Source organism: Lethenteron reissneri, chromosome 21, assembly GCF_015708825.2.
Source record: "Lethenteron reissneri isolate LAM-NWPU_2019-01 chromosome 21, ASM1570882v1, whole genome shotgun sequence".
Classification (NCBI taxonomy): domain Eukaryota; kingdom Metazoa; phylum Chordata; class Hyperoartia; order Petromyzontiformes; family Petromyzontidae; genus Lethenteron; species Lethenteron reissneri.
Window position 1 is genome coordinate 9,330,342 of NC_083799.1, and position 20,637 is coordinate 9,350,978.

The 20,637-nt window shown below is 51.0% G+C and overlaps 1 protein-coding gene across 2 annotated transcripts in view; it reads right to left on the reverse strand.

The window, feature by feature from the left end:
• Nucleotides 1–2,157: 2,157 nt before the first annotated feature.
• The window catches only part of LOC133345192 (pyruvate dehydrogenase (acetyl-transferring) kinase isozyme 2, mitochondrial-like), a 33,766-nt gene continuing 15,286 nt past the window's right edge, over nucleotides 2,158–20,637 (reverse strand). The window contains exons 4-11 of one of the 2 annotated variants that reach the window (XM_061555736.1): nucleotides 19,811–19,995; nucleotides 18,082–18,171; nucleotides 17,176–17,253; nucleotides 13,060–13,136; nucleotides 11,029–11,130; nucleotides 10,062–10,172; nucleotides 8,128–8,241; nucleotides 2,158–5,947 (exon numbers count right to left, since the gene is read on the reverse strand). In XM_061555736.1, coding sequence (XP_061411720.1) covers nucleotides 5,810–5,947; nucleotides 8,128–8,241; nucleotides 10,062–10,172; nucleotides 11,029–11,130; nucleotides 13,060–13,136; nucleotides 17,176–17,253; nucleotides 18,082–18,171; nucleotides 19,811–19,995 — 895 coding nt within the window. In that variant the 3' untranslated portion in view covers nucleotides 2,158–5,809. Of the gene's footprint in view, nucleotides 5,948–8,127; nucleotides 8,242–10,061; nucleotides 10,173–11,028; nucleotides 11,131–13,059; nucleotides 13,137–17,171; nucleotides 17,254–18,081; nucleotides 18,172–19,810; nucleotides 19,996–20,637 lie in introns of those variants that run through there. The other variant, XR_009755419.1, reaches the window with a different exon arrangement.

Sequence of the window (20,637 nt, forward strand, 5' to 3'; positions counted from 1 at the left end):
CTGGCGCTGTGGCCTGGGATGACCGCCCCCCTCCCCCATCCCGCCTTCTCCCACATTGTATACACCTCACTCACCTCCCTTACCGCACTCCCCCAATTCCCAGTACACATTAACTCAAATATAACTCAAAGATAAAGTCAAAGATGCACCTGTGACACGCACACAAAATAAACTTGACTGATGGACCCACGCCCCCTATATCCCCCCGCCCACCTCCATCCCCCTTCCATCTACCAAGAGACACAATCTGTTAAAGGCTGTACGGGGGATCTTTGTCTTTGGAGACATTGCATCTGTTTTTGGCTAAAATTCAAAATCAAATTAATGCGAGAGGCAACGCGAAAAACGATGGGGTGAAATTCGTAAACGACGAGTCTGTGAATCGAATGATCGATTGGTAACTCGCGCAATACCAGGTCACCCACGTGCTCCGGCTCGCCTAGTTACGCAACGCGTTCGTGAATGAGAGTCGCTCAGAGGCATCTGGGGCAGCTGAGGTTACTGACAGTGGGCATAGCCATCGAGGTTGCAGGCAGTGCAGCTGAACCGGGGCCCAGGCACCGGCTTACTCCGAGGAGAGTGGGCGTAGAGGACATTTGTATTTAGTGACTTGCTTCACCATGTTATCTATTTTGCACTGCTATCGTTTATGTTATTATTGTTTGCTGTCGTAACTTGCTGACCCCCGTGCCCACACTATACATCTGTGGGGGAAAAAAGAGCGTCATAGCTCATTGAATTCCTCCTCCTGCAGTCGAAATAAAGATTCTGATTTTGACATTTGATCCTTTGCAGCAGGGCCCATGCAAATCACGCTTCTACGCCCCTGCCAAGTGGCGCTCCCATCTCGTCACGTTGCTCTGCACACACAGCGCGTGTAGACACAAAGCAGTTCTGTCATTTTGCCACGGACCCAGTTGCACAATCAACGAGACCCCCCTGCTGAGGGCGAGCACGCGGTCGGAATTAAATAATGGCCTGGGCATTATTGCGGATAAAAGCGCTGAGTCAGTGGCGTAGCGTGCTTGGCCGTGGGTCCTGGTGCAAGGAATGCAATAGTAACCCACTCTACCACCCACGTCCAATGTACCTCCTCTTCGTAACCCGACGCCTGGGCCCCTCCAATCCGTGGGTCCGGTGCGGTTGCACCGCCTGCGCGCTCGATAGCTACGCCGCCGTGCCAAGTCGATGTGAGCACCGTAAATGAAATGTTAGCTTGGCTTAATTTTTTTCCAAGGCGCTGAGTTGCAATGGCAAGTGGGGCAGGCAATTTAGGAGCTTTTTAGCCGTCTAAATTCGAGCCCCAATGCTATAACCCTAACCAACTAGGCAACCGGTCACGCGCTCCAACTCTTGCACTGGCCCTAACCCACCAGTCTCTGGAACTAGCCACCTGACTGACCCTAGTTGACCAGGCAATCAGACACTCGTGTTTAGCCCTCACAATGACCGTGTCTCTAACCCACGAATCCAACTCCGGCGTATCGCCAGGCCCCCTTTCCACAGTGCGACACTTTTCAGTGTTGTTTTTCACTGCTCGGGTGACCACGGGTGATCGCCCAGGCAAACACGAAGGCGGCGACCTCAGCATTGGACGGCCAACGCAAGGTCGGACTCTGCTCCAGTCCCCCTCCCCCAATTCCAGCCTCAAACACAGGCACACGAAGTGTCTATTACTGAACACACGGAGCCCCAGTGGTGTAGTGTATGGTTGGGCATGGGCCCTGGGGCATGGAATGAAATCTGGGCCCACGGACTAATATTTACCCACATCTATCTTCCTCGCACGACCCCGATGCAGTGTCACAGTCCACGTATGGGCGGATCACGCAAACTCCGGTCATCATCCTCGCAGCATCGCCTTTTGGCTAGCCATCGAACAAAGATGGTCACCACATCGTGCGCTTTCAGATGCGCTTCTGCGGCCGTCTGGAACGCTGTTCCTTCCAATATTAGGAAGCCACTAAAGCCTTGCACTTTAAAGTCTAGATTGACATTTTTTATTTCGAACTGCTTTTTGTGTTTAGTTTGTTCTTTACCCCGCACCTTTGATTGGCACGGTTGTCCATGTACGGTATGAAATAAGTTCAACGTACCTAGGTCATTGCTCAACACTCACGACGCCCATCCATGCACTGTGTAAATGTGAAAATAATGTCAAGTGGGTGCAAAAACAATGCTTTTATTATTGATGGACAATACGTTAATGTCACAAGTCACGTGGTGAGCTATGAGAGTTTTCAAACACATACACATGAATAACAGGATTGTATTCGTATTGAACGTTACGCATGCCCTATGAATAGCGACGCAGTTTAAAACTCCAAGCACACGTAATCATATGTACAGAGAGGTCAGAGCACGGCAGTCCAACAATCACAACATACTGGCATGAAGTCCCAAAGGTCAACAGAAATGTAACGGATCACCCCCCCCCGCAACTAACTCACCCACCAACCCTTCCTCGTGATGCGGTGAATTGGCGCGACTCGGTCAAATTAAATATGGATTTTGACGATGTTTTTAAATACATTTTCGTGAATGGAGCAGCATCTGGTGGCTGGAAGGGGGTGAGCACATTACGCACAGCATCGGAAGCACATGCCGATTGCTACATGCACGATTCGATGCTTTAGCTTATGGCTCCGGTATCCTTATACCCCGAGCAAACAACAAGCCATTGGTTGTTGCGATATCATCACGGTTTGAATACATATGTACTGAATTAAACGTGTTCCAGCGCACCCGCTGAAGCGTGCATATATATTTTCACACTCTAGAATTACATTTTTATTATTTACAAATTACAATAGATTTTTATTTAATTGCATTTATTTTTTAAACAAAACAACTATTGTTTTTTTTACCCGGTTGCTGTAAAAATATTCGAGTGCACATTCCTGTGCATAATGTAAGCACATGAAATGTTTACATAAAAACCTCTTTGAATTAAAAACCATTTCTCAACTTACTGCCACCACTGAAGTCTTAGAAAACGTTCGAGAAATTTTCACAAACAATGAAAACCAATCATTGATCCGGAATCCTGCACATCCTCATCTTTCAAACGGATGTAGCAGCTTATTTTTTCCCCGGTGGATCGCCCCTTTCCTGCTGCTGTTCCGACATTCTAGGGTCAAAGGGCATCGACGGACGACTACCCGAGGCTAAGACCACTCGCCCCGCTCGCTCCACTGCCCATCATATGTGGCTTCTCTACATCACGGCAAATAAAATTCAAACTTAAAATCCAAACTCAAGTGAAACCATTCGAAGGGGCGTCCGCTATTTCTCACAGAGAAAGGACACACTTTTGGATGAAGGCCACGTGGATTTCAAATATCAACCAAATGCGACGGGCCGTTACGTCCAGATACATCAGGGGTGACAATTTTATCATCGGCAATTTTAACTCACAATGGATTTACTACAGCCGCCTTTGGCAACTTGTATGGAACTGGAATCGAGTGTGGCTCTTCAACTAGCAACTCCCCTCCAGCTGTTTACGTCAATGTCTGTACCCGTGGTGCTGTGACGTCATTGTCTGTACGGGTGACACTATGACGTCATTTTCTGTACGAGTAACACTATGACGTCAGTGGCACGTGCCTCATTTAATTGGGTGGCCCGCCACCAACCTTGCCATGGAGTAACCGAGCAGAAAAAAAAGAAAATGTGCAGCAAACTAATTGCCTGCGACGACTACCGTACAACAATTGCTCGAATGTAGTTTCAAAGCATTTTTCGTATGCGGCTGTAGTGTGAAGTTTGTCGAAAGAAACTGGGAAGCCCAGGTGGTGTCCCGATCTCCAAACTTCTTCGTGGCCTCGCTTAGCAACTGATGACGGTGACACGGGCAGCAACCGAGCTTGTCCCAAAAAAAATCCAAAGCAAGTGAAGATTCAAAAATACCTTATTGCTCCTCGATATAAACAGTGGCACCCTCACTTCCCTAAGCGGTTTAGAGATAGATAATCGTAGTCATGTCATTGACGAGAAACGGTGACACGGCCCAAACGTGGAAGGACAACTTCGAGCAGAAATGTACCACTGAAATAAAAAACACCTTTAACAGTCCAGTTTACAAGTTCACAGGAGACATTGACCGTGTCTCGAGAGATGCACATGCCTCCTGGGTTCAGTCACTAACTCTGCGGCGTCTCTTGGTAACCCGAGCGTGGCTTGACATTGCACCTTGCGCAGCCCTCTCAGCATGAGGGCATTCATTCATTGGGCTGGCGACCCGGCAACATCACACTCAAGCAGGAGCTGCAAGAGCAGGGCCAGGAAGCCTTTTAAAATATATATATATTTTGCGGCCGCATGTTAACAAAATACAAACAACAGACTTTTGGGGCAAGTCCTGTGAGCGAGCACCTACGAAGTTGCGCATGGCACACGAAGGAGGTGGGTGGCCAGCACCACGCCCGGCCGCCTTCGTCTCCCGAGTGGCGATTGTTTGCATACTGCACCAGGGACTCCTTCGAGGCTAAGTCGACCTGGTGGAGGTCCAAGACTGGTTTATATAATCGTCACTGGTGTTGGCCGTGAGCGAGAATTGAACTGGAGTCACCGGATTTGTAGCGCAGTGCACTAACATTAGCAAGTACCTGATCAGTGCGGCTAAGATGCTTTTAGCCACGGGCAGTACGATAGGAAATAGCGGGTTGCATCCAGCCCACGGGCCGTAGGTTTGTCATCTCTCCACTGAGAACTCGATACGTACCGGTAAGCCTGTACGTATCGCTTCAATTAGCGTGGGTGCGATTGTGCCGAGCCAGGCAGCAGCTTTACCATTTTCAGAGCACAGGCGTCGTTATCTGACTGCCTCAGAGCGGACGACAGCATCAAGCTAGAAATGTCAAATTAACAACGGAGCTCCTAGTCCCTTTGTCTGGTGAGTCTAGGTTGCACTCCCATTGAGAGTCACATTGTACAGGAATATATATTTACTGGCACAATTCCACGGAACTCCTTTTGAGTTCCAATTTGCTCACACTGAATAAAACTAGTTTCATAACTCGAGCGCAGCGCCGCGCGACGCGTAATCCTGAAAAAAAAACGCGATGAAAACTACACAAGTAAATGCCTGATTATTACGAATCCTTAAAGCGGCACGCTTCGTCGACTTCACCCTGGAGCGCCACATCGCCGTATGACAGCTTGCTCCCCTTTGGCGCCGCGTCCTTCCTTGCGCTCGTTTTGATCGCACTTCACTGCGCTGGTGATGGTGAGCAGGCAGGGGGCAGGAGCTCCAGGACCGGTTAAGGCGTCGCTCACCACTGATGTTGGCCATGACCGATGACGGAACTCGGCTTCCCTAGGTTCGCAAAACACAGCTGCCTTTTTTGAAAAAGGAAAAGAGTCTCTGGATTTTAAACCCCCTGAATTGAATCGCGTCCCGACTGGATTCCACACGGAGTGGAAATCTGTAAGTAGAGCATCACTCAGTGACAATTTCAAGTAAAAAGCGACCAAACATTTCTGGGCGGAATAGGCACGGCACTGGGCATTTTAAGGCCTGCGGGCGAGGTCCTCCACCGATGGCACCACTCTCATCGGGGCTACCGAAGCGAACCAATGGGTACGGCTTTGCTTCACTGCAGTGTGTTGAAAACAAAAACAGAACCGGACTCCCTCTCAGAGCCCAACGCGCTTAGAAAATCGGCAGGTTTGCAATCCTGGATTGAGAACTGTGGATGGGGTCAGGCAGGGGGTCGTCGTCGGCGCGTGGCAGAGAGGAGCAGCAGGGCAGCGTGTGGGCGGCTCACGATCGGCGGGTGGGTCACGATCGGCTCGCGGCTCGCGATTACGAGCGGTACGTGGCGAGGTTGCGGGGCTCGCTGCTAGGCACGCACCAGTCGTCCGCCTCCTGGTTCACCTGGTAGTGCTTGAACACGGATTTGTTGAAGACCGGCAGTCGCTCCACCGACTCGCTCGACAGGGCCTGTGGAACGGGGCAGAGTAATCGATTCTTATTACTGATACTTTTCTGTAAAAATGTAAAATAATGAACTGATTTTTTTTTATCCCCCGATTTTATTCTAACTGTTCCATCGGCGTCATGGGAGGAGTTTCGAGTCCATTCAGAACCCCTCGCAGGGTGGCGGATCGCAGTGTTAGAGAAAGGCCTGCGAAAGATGACAACGCAGAACTTCTGCCGAGATTCATCTCCTTGGTTCTTTCGGTAAAGTCAAGTAGAAGGGAAGTAATAAAATAATAAAAAATAAAACATGATAAAATAATTCTCACGACGTTTCGGCCACAACGCAAGCAGCCGTCCTCAGGTGAAGAACAGGTCTGTCGAGAAGACAGAGTCTGAATGACAACCCCAGGCTTGGAGCGTCTTTTTTAAGCTGGGTTGGAGGGGGGGAGAGCGCCTTGACAAAATAAATTGCATACCCCCTACCCCCTCCCTTTGATGCTGCTAATCCTGCATAATGCATGGACATAATATGACTTTGAAACCCCCCAGCCCACCTCCTACGCATTTCCCATAAATATGCAAAATTCCTCTTGATATGTAAATTATTTTGTCAAGGCGCTCTTCTTACACCTCCAACCCAGCTTATATATATGCTAAATTCCTCTTGATATACAAATTATTTTGTCAAGGCTGCTCTCCCCCCCTCCAACCCAGCTTAAAAAAGACGCTCCAAGCCTGGGGTTGTCATTTAGAATCTGTCTTCTCGACAGACCTGTTCTTCACCTGAGGACGGCTGCTTGCGTTGTGGCCGAAACGTCGTGAGAATTATTTTATTATGTTTTATTATGTATTATTTTATTACTTCCCTTCTACGTGACTTTACCAAAATAACCAAGAAGATGAATCCCTGCAGTCACGAAAGCTTTAAATCGAAATTTACTGCCGAGATTGTTTCCAATTGCCTCTTATCCACATTTGGGGCATTGTACTTTCCCATGCTGCCTGCCATAACAGACATGCTTATTCCAACGCCGTCAAACTGTCAATTTCTAATACATTTTTATTTGTCAGAACTCAGCATTTCTGGCTGAGTCCTCTGGTACCAACCCATACTGCCGCCTCACCATTGGCTCACTTTGACCGCAAAGGTTCATTTGTGTCGTCTGCAAGCAGGTGAGAGCCCATTGAGTCTCGTTTGTCAGGGCGTAGTAGGCAATGTAACACAGCGCTTAGGAACTATTATTTGGATTGACAGAGGAACGTGGGAAGAAGGATGCGAATGGGAACTTTGTACAAATTGGTGAAAACCAAACAGCAGTGGTTACTGCAGCCTGGGCTGTACCCTGGCGTTGCTCCCTCTGCTCTATTCCAAGTTTCAACAACGCTCTCACACACGCACACGTGCACACATGCGTACGTACACATGCACACATATGCACACACATGTACGCGCACACACGCACGCACACACACACGTGCACATGCACACACACACGCACCCAAATGCACCACTCTTCTTCGTCTTCTTCAATAAATAGCAGCGGAATTATTCTTTAAAGCACGCACAGCAGAATTCTCCATTGAGTTAATAAGTCTGGGGTCATATTAACCGCAAGTTAATTGGATCATTGACTCCGAGCGAACTTTAAACTCTCCAGAGGTGCACGCAAACAAAGTGGGAGCTCCGTGAGCTGAGGTGAACGGGCGAGCGAGTGAGCCTGCAACACTGTCGACCGTTGCCACCTGCGCCAACACAGCTACCAGGGATTTGCTATGGACAATGGTCATGGTGGTGGTGTGGGGGGAGGGGGGCGACAATGGTGATGTTGATGGTGGTGGCGGCCGTGATGGTCATGGGGATAATGATGGTAGGTAGTGATGATAGTGGCGACGATGGTGGTGATGACGGTGGTGGCGATAGCCGTAGTGGGAGTGATGGCGGGGGGGCTGGTGATGGGGATGATGGTTATGGTGGTAGTGATGGTTGTGGAGACATTGCTGGCGATTGATAGCAGTTGTGGTTATGGTAGCGGTGGGAGGTGGTGGTAATGGACATTATGGTGGTGGCTTTGAAGATGGCAGTGGTGCTAATAATGACAATCATGGTAATGATGGTGATGATGCTGGTGATGGCCCTAATGGTGATGGTCACGGCTTCGATGATGAAGATATTTATGATGGTGGGGGGGGGGGGCGCAAACCTTGAGGTATATTACGGCGTCCGTGCCGTAGCCCTCCATGGAGTAGAGCTGAATGTCACCCTGGAAGTATCGCGCGTAGAGGCGCGAGATAGGCAGCCCGTAGCCAAAGCCGGCCTGCACCGCACGTTGGCCACACCACAATCAGAGGTCACACACTCTGCTGGACACTGGCCGTTTGATGGTGCATCGACTGAAATCGAATTCCTGCGCTCACAAGCCCGTGTGCGTCGAATCGCAAAGGGTTATGAACGGACTGTTTACAAGTTCACGTTAATTGCAATTGGTCGTCACGATTATATTAATGGAACGAACAAGGCAATACAAGGGGGGCAAAAAAAACCAGAAAAACTGATGCAGTAAAAACGAGGCGTAAAAGAAATTAATCAACAACTTCTTTCTACTCGAATCACAAATCGGATCTCCAATTGTGAAAAACGAATGGAATATAATCTCGTTGGGATGTCCGTTGTTGCTTGTAATGTCGCGGAGAGTCAGCGCGCCTGTCACATGTCACGTGATCGGTTCTTGACCAGTGAAATCGGCTGCGACATCGTCACCTGCGATTAGCACAGTTGGCTCCGTACGGTGCGAAAGATGTTAGCATACATACATACATACGCACATACGCCGCCCACATTTGGGCTTTTTTTATACTGTTTACCCCAGAACCTGTTTACGTGCCGTGCTAGGCAAACGCCGACAGCTGCCAGGAGAACTTTACCTCTTGAACCTTGGCCCACACATCACCACAGGTGTGCAGTAATCCTACGCCGATGAATCGGCGTTTGCTGAGCAGGCACCGACTGTGACTCGACTACGACAACAACAAGGCCAACGAACAACGCCCCCCACCCACTCTGTAATTGGCCCGCTGAAATGTTAGCTTAAAAAAGAAACTGATAAAACCTCTACCGCTTAATGCTGATAAGGGCCTTGTAAGTAACCCCAATACTGAGCTCGAGTGCCAGCAATGGGAGGTGGGGTAACGCTTGTCCACCTCCCCTCCCTCCCTACCCCCGCCACGCTAACTCGGTAAACATCGGTTCTGATCGCGGTCCAACGTTGCCCTGGTAGCGTTGGCGTGTTTAACGGAGTGTCGGTGCCGCTCGTTCACCATCATTGCCATTTTTGTTTACGAACTATTTTTTATTTTACCAGGCAAAGCCCACTGAGCTATACGGCTCTTTTTCAGAAGCGACCTGCCTGTCAAAAATGATAACTTAACGAAGTGGCTTATCGCGTGGACATTCATAGCAGGCCAAATACTCCAAGCGTAACCATTGACAGGCGTGATCTATCTACTGCCAAGGTGAACACTTTCCGAGAATGGTCTCTCGGCGAGTAATCCCCGGCCCGGAATAACAGGAGGTGCACGTTGCCTTTCCATGACAAGCGGATGAGAAACCCGGATGCTGACAACGTTGAGAAGTTAAACGCAACGTTCGAGAGGAAGGTCACATTGACCAGGCCCGGGCATGACACGCCACCATCGCTGATAGCGATCACATCCGTTGTGTCGAGACTATTGACAGCCAAAGGACAGCTGGAATGAGATCTGAGCTTGTACACAGGAGCCAGATGTATTGTTACATGGCGGAAATAAATTCAACATGCATACATACGAGGGATGGCCTTGGCTTAGGCTGCCCTTCATCCAGCAGTGGATTAATCATGGCCGACTATCGTGATGCCGCGAACAGGCGGCGGCGGTAGCGACACGGGGGAAGCAATCGTTCACCCGGCAGCGGGACAGACCACGGTTAACGACGACGAAAACACATGGAGCGACGGAGGTCAAGCGAGTTCCACCGGGTAGCGAACGACAATCGCACCGCCGGCGCCGGCGGCTCGCGGGCGACGCGACGGCAGGGCTGGGGTGTCCGCCCACAGCAGCAGAGGACAGAGCACATCGCGTGGCGGGAGGCGGTACTCACGAGGGGCGCGGCGCGCGCCGTGTCGATGTGGGGCCGCGGCGCCGTCGAGTACATGTAGTTGAAGAGACGCTCGATCTTGCGCAGCGGGACTCCGCCGCCCCGGTCGCTCACCTGCTCGCCCGCACGGCCACAGCACAGAATGCACGCCTCAACGTCATGGCCTGACCCTCAACGACCTCGATCCGTTGCAACCTCGACCTGCCAGAGCCGACCCGCCTGGCGCGCCGGGGCAAACGTCGAGGGGGGCTTCTTGAGGAACAGCGCATCGACCCCCAGCCGCCATTCAGACTTGGTCTAGATGTCATGGGTTTGCTCTCCAACTACTGAACTAATTTGCAGGTTTTGTTTAAGTGACAAACTTTACAATTTATATTTATGCGATCAAACCCAAAAAGACTTTCTTATGAATAACATTCAAAATAACAACACACACTGGTGTGTTGTACTAGTAACGAATTGGCGTGTTCTGTTTACGTGACAAACCTGACTTAATTGGCTGTGTCGGGTGGTGGCGGGTTTAACGACACATTAATATTTACGCGATCTAATCCAAAAAAACCTACATTATGAATGAATAACGATGGTCGCGAAAGCCATGCTACGTGTTAAACAGATTCGGCCTCATAACCAGTGCACCAGTGATGAAGGGGAATGCGGGGACAGACTCAGTTGGTCCGCTGTTGCTGTTGTGTTGGTCGCCGTGGTGGGTTGTTATCGTGGCTGCTGTCATGGTTGTTTGTTGTCGTGGTTGTTGTTGCAATTGATGTTGCTGTGGTTGTTATTGCTGTTGTTGCCGTGGTACTTGTTGTCGTGGTGGTTCACGTTGCTATGGTTTTTATTGCTGTGGTTGCTGTGGTGGTGGCTGTTGATGTTGGTGCAGCCGTTAACATGGCCATAAGAGTTGCGGGCGCTTGCATGTTGCAATCGCGGTTGTGGCAACTGTCACGCATTGCGTTGCCGCCGTTACCTTGATGCTGAGGTCCTCCTTGCCGAGAGAGACCATCACTTTGATGGTCGGGTACGCAGTGCCCAGAGCGTCGTGGTGCTCCACCGTCGCCCGCATCGAGTTCTGTCCAACAAAACGTGAGGGCGAGGAGACGTTCAATTCACGGCGGGGAAAAGATCTTAAGCGTGGAATCACACCCGGCGACAACGATGGAAGAGGGGGCAAAGCGAGGACCACAGAGGACGAGCGTTGCGTAGCCAACCGTGCTAATCGCACCTCTGATTGGCACGGTTGGTGACGCACGGTGCGAAAGAAGTTCGGCATACCTACGTAGCACGGTTGGCTATGCACGGTGTGAAACATGTTCAACATGCATGCATACATGGAGAGATATCACACTGGCTTAAGAAAAGTGAGTAGACTTCGGGGTGGGATACGTCGCTGGAAAGGATGGAGGCCGGACTAATAACGGAGCGCACGGCCAAATGAGGAAACGCTCCCAAGAGGAGCGTCCGCCATGGAGATGGAGCAGAGAAATCGGCTCGTGTGCGGTGGCCACATAGATGGCTGCATCGCCGGACCGTGGGGAAAGGCAGTGGATTTGGGGAGACCTTCATCCAGCAGTGGATAGACCATGCGACTTTGGCATATCACTCGCCACTGATGTTAGCCGTGGCCACTACTCCACGTCTATAACCTCAAGAAAAAATTTGACAAAAGTTCACCTCTACACGTAAAAAAATACAGTACTCGAGTCCGTCAACCTATGACTCTGCAGGACGGACATTTCACAACAGTGATCCCCGAGCAAATAAGTAAGGAGCTCTCGTGGATCAACAATCTCTCTCGTCCAGCACGCGTCCCCTCCGCTGCGTCATGGAATCCCCGTCGAGATTACTCGCAACCCAAATCGAACTCGATTGCAAACCCAGAGAACGGCACCAGCGACGTCAAGCCTGCTTGCCCCGCCCGGCCACCCTCCCAGCCGTCGTAAAGGGCACAGACGGCCCTCGCACAAACAAATAAAACTCGTCGTCTGCCAAAGGCGTAACAACCCGGGCGAGCCAAGCAGCCAGCAGCCTCTGTGACCTTGCCACCACGGGCGCATGCCTCAGTGGCACACATGCACGCAAAACACGCGCTTACGCACACACACACACGTCTCACCCGTCGCCCGGCTCTATAATTAGGGCTGCGTTCTCCCGCTGCGGTTAGGAATGGCAGTGGGTGAAGGGTTAAACGTTTCCGCGCCTCCGCGCACGTGAAGCAACGCGAAAATGGGGGATTCATTTTCTTCACCGAATGGTTTCTGGGTCGCCGGTCGACGCCGGAATAGGCGGCGCGTTACGAAGTAGCCAGAGCCACGAAGAGAGGAACACTGGAATGAGGCATGCCGGGCGTGTGTTGAAGCACGTTCCAATAACATCCCACGACCCTCAAAGGTACAGGGAGGCTTTTATCCAGCAGTGCACTGACTAAAGGGTTGGACACATACATTCCTTGCACGTATGTATGTTGAACTACTTTTGCACCGTACGTAGCCAACCGTGCTAATCGGAGGGGGCACACACCACATGGATAGCTCTGCACTTCCTACCCCCCCGCTTCCCGCACCCATGGCGTGCGAGTAGCCACGGTTGTGGGCAGTGCTTAGTTTCTCCTCCCGAATATTTTCCAGGCGGCCGGTTGACACCGGAGTGGGTGGCACGTCAATTAAAAGCCACCGCCTCGGCGGGAGGCTATACTGGATGTGGCGAAGTGGGATGCTTTAAACGCGTGATGTTGATTCCAAATGCGGAGGGAAAAAACAGAGGACCCGGAGAACAATCCACGCGACCACGAAGAGAACAATGCAGACTCCACATGTACAAGCGTCAGGGTCGGGATTGAACCCACGGCCTCCTGCATACCAGGCGAGGCAATTAACATCTCGCCACCGTGGCGTCCCCTTATATTTATTTCCTGGGACAGAGAACCGGTTGCAATGCAAGCGCCGAGCACTGGGCAGCCGGCACACGAGCGTCCAATTCGGAGCAGGACGGCGGCGCTTGCCTTGAAGAGCTCAAAGAGCACGTGGTAGAGGTGGGATGGGATGTAGACCATGTGCACCTCCTCCTCTGCTCCTTGTACTGCAAGAGACATAAAAAAAAACATCACACGTGTAGCCTTTAACAGACCGTTGGGGCAAGTGCTGTTAGCGATCACCTATGAAGGCTGACATGGCACACGAGGGGATGGATGGCCAGCACCACGCCCGACCGCCCTTGTCTCCCGAGTGGCGATGTTTACACACCGCACCAGGTACTCATTTAAGGCTGAGTCAACCTAGGGGAGGAGGCCCCCGGACCAGCTCAGAGAATCGTCGATGGTGTTGGCCGTGAGCAGGAATCGAACTCGGGTTGCCGGGTTTGTAGCGTGGCACGCTACCCGCTACACTACTGCTCCCCACGAGACGCACACACACACAGACGCACGCATGCACACACACACACAGACACACACACACACAGACGCACACACACACAGACGCACACACACACACAGACGCACACACACACAGACGCACACACACACACACAGACGCTCACACACACAGACGCACACACACACACAGACGCACACACACATACAGACGCACACACACACACAGACGCACACACACACAGACGCATACACACACACACAGACGCACACACACACAGACGCACACACACACAGACGCACACACACACAGACGCACACACACAGACGCACGCACACACACACAGACGCACACACACACACAGACGCACACACACACAGACGCACACACACACACAAACGCACACACACACAGACGCACACACACACAGACGCACACACACACAGACGCACACACACACAGACGCACACACACACAGACGCACACACACACACACACAGACGCACACACACACAGACGCACACACACACACAGACGCACACACACACAGACGCACACACACACAGATGCACACACACACACAGATGCACACACACACAGACGCACACGCGCAACGCGGCCGTCACTCCAGGGTCAGGATACGAGAGCTCGGCAGGCGCTCCAGTGGAGCATTCTGGATCATCACCATCATCATCATCGTCATCAACTCCTCCTTGCGCATTAGCGACGGTTGTGGCAATGCAACCCAAACTATGGACCGTATAGTAAACCACTGTAGCCTGCGCTCCTTCAATAGAAGAGAAACAGCAAAATGACATCAACTCCCTCTGTCCCAAAGCACTCGTCATGACCAGCAGATTTTGACATTGACGTGTAGCTCCATATTGTCAATCACGAGAACAGAATGAACTAAGCGAGGCCAGAACACATTTTCACCATGGCTATATCTCTCATCCATGATTACCGCTCTGTTCAATAATTGTTGGTCATAAAACAAAACAAAGAAGGGTTCTGGTGCCCTGCTGAACTTTATAGGCCACTGGGTACCTTTTCTTATATTCAACTTTCACCAAAACAAAATCTAAGCGAGAGTCCCCAGTTCTTGCGAATGATGACATCATCCCTGCATAGGTTTTCTTCAGGAGATGATGCCCTACCTACAAAGTGTGGTTGCTTCATGCCATGCACTAAGTGGGAATAGTTGACTCAATACATAAAATGTACAGTTATTGTGTTTTTCAAATTCAGCCCCACGTTTGTCAGTCCACTGCTGGATGAGGGTTCCCCAATGTCTGTGTGGGTCATGAGGTTTACTTTACCATACAAAGTCTGGAAGAGCGGCAGGCCGCTGGGCTGAAGAAACACTTTGTGTTAATGTGAGCAACGCCTCTGATCATATCTAAATACGAAACTAAACTATGTTTATTTTACCAGGTAAGGCCCACTGAGCTGTATAAGTTATTTTTCAGAAGCGACCTGGGCCACAAATGGTAGCCCAATGAAGTGGCTTATCACGTGGACATTTATAGCGGTCACGCATGTTTCTAAATGTGGAGGGAAAAACCGGAGGATCGGCAGAAAAATCCACGCGACCACGGGAAGAACATATACTGCAGGTGTCATGGTCAGGATGAAATCTACGACCTCCTGGTTACCAGGTAAGGTAGTTACCATCTCGCCACTGACATGAGCCTGATCTCATGACAGCTCAAAAGCCGAGCAGGCTTGAGCCTGGATAGTTGCAGGGATGGGCGACCACGATGCACACCAGGTTGTCATAGGCGGATCGCGGGGGCTATGTGGTGGACAGGATAGGGCAGTGCGGAAAAATCTATTGTACTGTACTCCTACGCTCCCTGCCTCCACCAACCCCGGACCGACCAGTGTGCTGAAGTTCGGTACGCTAACCCCCGCAATCCGTACTATACGGGGAAAGGTCCTCATCCAGAAGCGGGTCGGTACATTCGATGAGCACGACTGGCTATGTACGGTGCGAAAGAAGTTCAACGTACACACGGCAAAGCCCTGCGCATGTGCACAGAGTGGCAGGCTGCTCGTGTGTGCCACCAAACAAAAATCCAGGTGCTCTGCGGTCGAATTTACACTGTCATATTCACGCTGTCAAATGTACCGCAAGCAGGCTGTGTGTTCCGCGAGGCTCGCTGTGTCAACAGCGGCTAATCGGGGAGGAAAGAAAACACTCGCGTACATTTGCCCGGAGGGGGTCGATAAAACAACGGCCCCGGCATCGTTTTATTTGTTTCATAATTTTTTTTTTATGTCCCCATTGTACATCGAGCTCCACGTTGAAAGTCTAAAACAAAGTGGCCGCATGGGGAATAATCTGCGGGGTTTTATGGCTGTGCATTGTCATCTCGGTTGTGATGGACCCACACACAGGGTCCAAGTGAGGGGCTGTTTGTTTCCATAGCTGGCACCAAAACTGTTGTTTTGTCACCACCACAACCTCCAGAAACTTCAAAAATGTTTCTCCCCACATTGGCAATCAGGGGAGAACCGACTGTCGTAACGCAGTTAAGCACATTCTTCTGCTGTGTAAAGTTTGAGAATTGCATTATGCAACCTAAACGTGCGTTGCTCGACATGAATCGAACGGTGTGTTTGAGTCAACGGTGGAACTTTCTTTGCCGTTGCTGTTTCGCTCAACGTATTTAAACCCAGGTTCAAGCTCCAAAACGTGGCTGATGGTCTTAACTTTCTCCTAAATAATAATAATTCACAGCCAAGTGACAATCCACTGCTGGATGCAGGCCTCCCCCAGGGGAGTGTCAATTGTGCATCGATAAGCCAAATTTCTCCGTCTCGTTTCTTTTTACCACCTCGTTTGCGTCTGTTTCTCATTTCTTGTTCACAAGTGTCAACGTGAGCTTATAGCTAGCATTTCGTTTTCAGAAGTCGCCAAGGTGACCGTGTGTTCAATCCCGACTCTGACGCCTGCTGCTGTATAATTGGAGTTTGCGTGTCTCTCTCTCAGTGGTCGCGTGGATTTTTCTCCGGGTCCTCCGGTTTTTACCTCCACATTTAGAAACAAGCGTTGACAGTATTTGGCTGCTATACATTTCCACAATGTAAGCCACTTCGTTGAGCTATCATTTGTGGCCAAATCGCTTCTCAAAAATAGCTAATAGCTGTAAAAGAGTTTAGTTTGAAATAATCCGATGTCACACGCAGCATTCCATTCACGCACGATGGGCACGAGAATCAGTTTTAATCGATGGAATCAATGCAGTGTTACTTGCCTTGTTATTACAAAACACTGTCAATATATCCAGACTGTACCCTGTCCAGATCGTTCCTCATACAACCCAGCCAACATGCCATGTTGTGCATGTGTGTGTGCACGCACACCTCCATGCGCTCACGTGGGAAACGCTAGTGTAGCGATTGGCGCACTGCACTGCTAACCCGGTGACACGAATCCGATTCCCACTCATGAACAATAACAGTGGCGGACATATGAAGCGGTTCCTGGGTCTCTCTGAGACCAACTCATACCTTAAATAAGCAATTGGTGTGGTGTATATACGCTTGGGGAGACAAAGGCAGCCGAGAGTGATGCTGGCCACTCAACTCTCCACGTGTGCCATGCGAGGCCTTCATAGGTGCTACTTGCAAACGGCACTTCTCCCAACGGTGTGTTAAGGCTACAGGGGAGATCTTTGTGTTCGCGCGTGGGGCAGTGCAGCTGTCACGTGCCCGTGAGGCCGTGCTGTTTGCTTACGTACTGTTGAACTGCGACACTTCCAGTTCGGGGCAGCCCAGGTAGTACTGGTAACACAGCATTTTGGCATTTTCAAAGGCATCTGGTAAAAAGGATAATTACATTCATCAGAGTGTTAGAATATTTTTTTTCTTATTGTGAACACCGTTTAATTTTTGTCTGATTTTATCACCAACTGTAAAATACCATTCGGTTAGAATCGCACCAATCCCTCTGGCGGGCAACCGCACGTGAACACACACGCACTTCTCAAGTTTCCTGCTATCCGCTGTAAGAGGACCGTGAAGCGACAGAGGTGACGGAGCGCGTTAAAATTAGAAACTGTGTTGCCAGGTCCAGAATATGATCCGCTGTCGGACCAGGCTGAGATGCTTCTCGTGACGAGTAATTTACTCATCCAATTTGTGGGCCATTGCAAAGCAGTAGGCGTTTGTGTGTTGTGGCTGAGAAGTTGGATCCGCGTACTCCCAAACGATCCTCGCTCCGAGGCGAGGAAGCGAGCGAGCGCGCCGGTCGATGGCCTCGTGGTTGTAGCGAGGGCGCCGTCGGTGCACGGTCGGCACGGGCCCCGGTGCAGGCGTGCCAGGAACGTAATGGGCACCCCCGACCCACCTCCACCACCCGTCAAATTCCAACGTCCGTCAAATTTCTACCCCACTTGAAGACGGAAGCTTGTGTTGCCTCCGAAACGTTGTGATTTTAATTTTATTTTATTTTACTTTTATTAATTTTAATTAATTTTTTACCTACGTGACTTTACCGGAAGAAAACCCAAGAATATTCTACCCCACTCTTTGTATCCCGCGATGCAATTGCAACGCCACTCCCTGTCAGCACTGTCAGCACTCGCGTCCTCGCACTCTCGGTGCCTACAATGCCCCCGTGGAAAGTGCTGGTGCTGCAGGCCCACCTTTGACGACCTCAACGGCGTTGCAGTTGGGGTCGATGCTGCCAATGTGCTTGGGGTGGGCAGGGTTCAAGCCCCCGTTGAAGAGCAGCGCTGCAGCGGGCGAACAATGGGCAAAGCGGGAGGATGAGGGACGGCAGAGAGAGGAACAGGGGGACAGCGGAACGCCGCGCCAATGTCTGTATGTGAGTTGGTAAGTATGTTGAACTTCTTTCGCACCGTACGTAGCCAGCCATACTAGTTGGAGGTGTGGGGGTAGGGCAACAAATTTAATACAAAAAGCAGTTCTAAAGAAATGAGTTTTCAATCTAGATTTAAAAGTGCGTAGCCCCCTGTCGTTTCCTAATATCGGAACGAAGAGCATTCCAGACGGCTGCAGAAGCACATCTGAAAGCGTGCAATGCGGTGACTGTCTTTGTTCAATGGTCAGGTAAACGCCACTGCTACGTGGATGACCGGAGTTTGCGTGATGGTTTATGCTCCTTGAAGAGATTAGTAAGGTATTGCGGTTCATTTGCGGCAAGAACTTTGTGTGTGATGAGTTACGTCTCTCCTCCCTGCCACCGCCGCTCCATTCATGTGAATTCCGTCATCAACATTGCATCCATGCGTCTGTAACCGTTGACCAGAGCTGCTCATAATTTACCAAAAGATCGCAAGCGCGACGACGCTGATGACGCCGACGGGGATTACGACGTCGGGCGAGAAACCGCGTCGCAGCCGCAAGGTCGGTATCTGGGGATCAGGGTGCGGCCGGTCCGCGCACGTGACACAGTGGGAACAGCGCTCCCGCGATCGGTGAGCACGACCGACTCTGGGGCGAGGGCTCTGGCTAAATGGCGCGGAACCGATAAGGCGGAGTAACGAGGCACTCACGGGTGCGCGCGCGTTCAAACGTCCGCGCGTGCGCCACTTAGTGAGACCAGCCGCTTCATTTCCAGGCACGGGCGTTTAGTCAGATTGTTTAGATTGCCTCTCCGCGACAACCGCCGGTGCCATTAGGGCATCGGTCCCTTTAAATTGTGGCAGGTGGTCATGGCAAAAGCAGACGCCTCCGTGGCGATCGTATCGGCGAAATGCTCCAAATTTAACCACGGCTCAATGCCACGCGCCCGTCTATAAACATTGAACTTTGAACTTGTTTGCTCCTCCTACGACGAGGAGACTTTTGGTTTTTATTTACGTGGCAAAGTTTCCATTGCTGTCAGCACAACTCCCCTGCCTTGCCGCATAATGACGCCGTGACGCTTGGGATCCATAAAGCGTGGAGCTACGTCCTCGGTTGGCTCTCGGCAAATAAACCTAATCTTGGGCCGCCCAAGCCGGGGGGCGATAGGCTAACGTGTGCCCAAAATGCGAGCAACGTTGACTGCAATACCGGGCGACAGTACGTCGAAGTGAGGTGACAATTCAAATCTAAACGCGGTCCATGGAGCCGTTGGTGCCCAATCACAGCGCCGGCTCGGTGCTCCCACGTTGGCTCATCTGTAACGCGTCCATTCATCGGTGTATTTTCCTCCGCACGTTGAGAGCACATTGGCACTCTATGGCAATTGTATTCGTTGGTCAACACAATACAATACGACAACACAATGCAAGCACGGGCAGCTTAAATGCGGGTTTGCACTCGGGTACCACGTAGGTGCCTCGGCTCAGCGACTCTGACACGGCCATGATGAACACCCCCCCGCCCCACTCCCCCGCCTCCATCCGAGTCACCGAGGCCACCTACTGTGCTGGTTGATGATCATGCGGATGGATATTCGGCTCATGTAGAAGCGGTCGAGGAAGTACTGCACATTCTGGCTGGTCACCGGGTCCACTCCGTATGTCTCTTTGTACTCGATGACGCCCTGCGCCACCGTGGGCACCACGTCGTTGTGCCGGTTCCGGATATTCACCAGCGTCTCCATGAATCTAAATCCACCACAGCAACAATGTACGCATGTACGGTGAACATCTTTCGTACGTAGCCAACCGCGCTCATCGGATGTGTGGAGTAAGGACGACAAACTAAACGCAAGAAACTGTTCTAAAGAAATACGTTTTCAATCTCGATTTGAAAGTGTATAGCTCCAGTGGCTTCCTAATATTGGAAGGAGGAGCGTACCCAAGAGGGCCGCAGAAGCGCTTCTGAAAGCGCGCGATGCAGTGACCCCCTTTGTTGGGTGGTTAGCTAAAAGCCGCTGCAGTGACGATCACCGGAGTTTGCATGATGGTTTATGTTCCGTGACGAGGTCAGCAAGGTATTGTATTTCATTTGTGGCAAGCACTTTGTGTGTCGACCGAAAAGGCAAAGTCAGCCATGATCGATCAACTGCAAGATGAAGGCCTCCCCAAGTGGTCACAATTACTCTCACGGTCCCTCTGATGCAACAATATGGGTTTGTCAAGTGGAGGGTGAGAGGGGAGATCACACAATGACCGGTTCGGATCTCACTCGCCACCGATGTTAGCCGTGGCCGTGAATTGAACGCGGGTCACCCCAAGTGTTCTAAACTAAACTATAAACGAAACTATCATTATTTTAACAGACAAGGCCCATTGAGCTATGTAGCT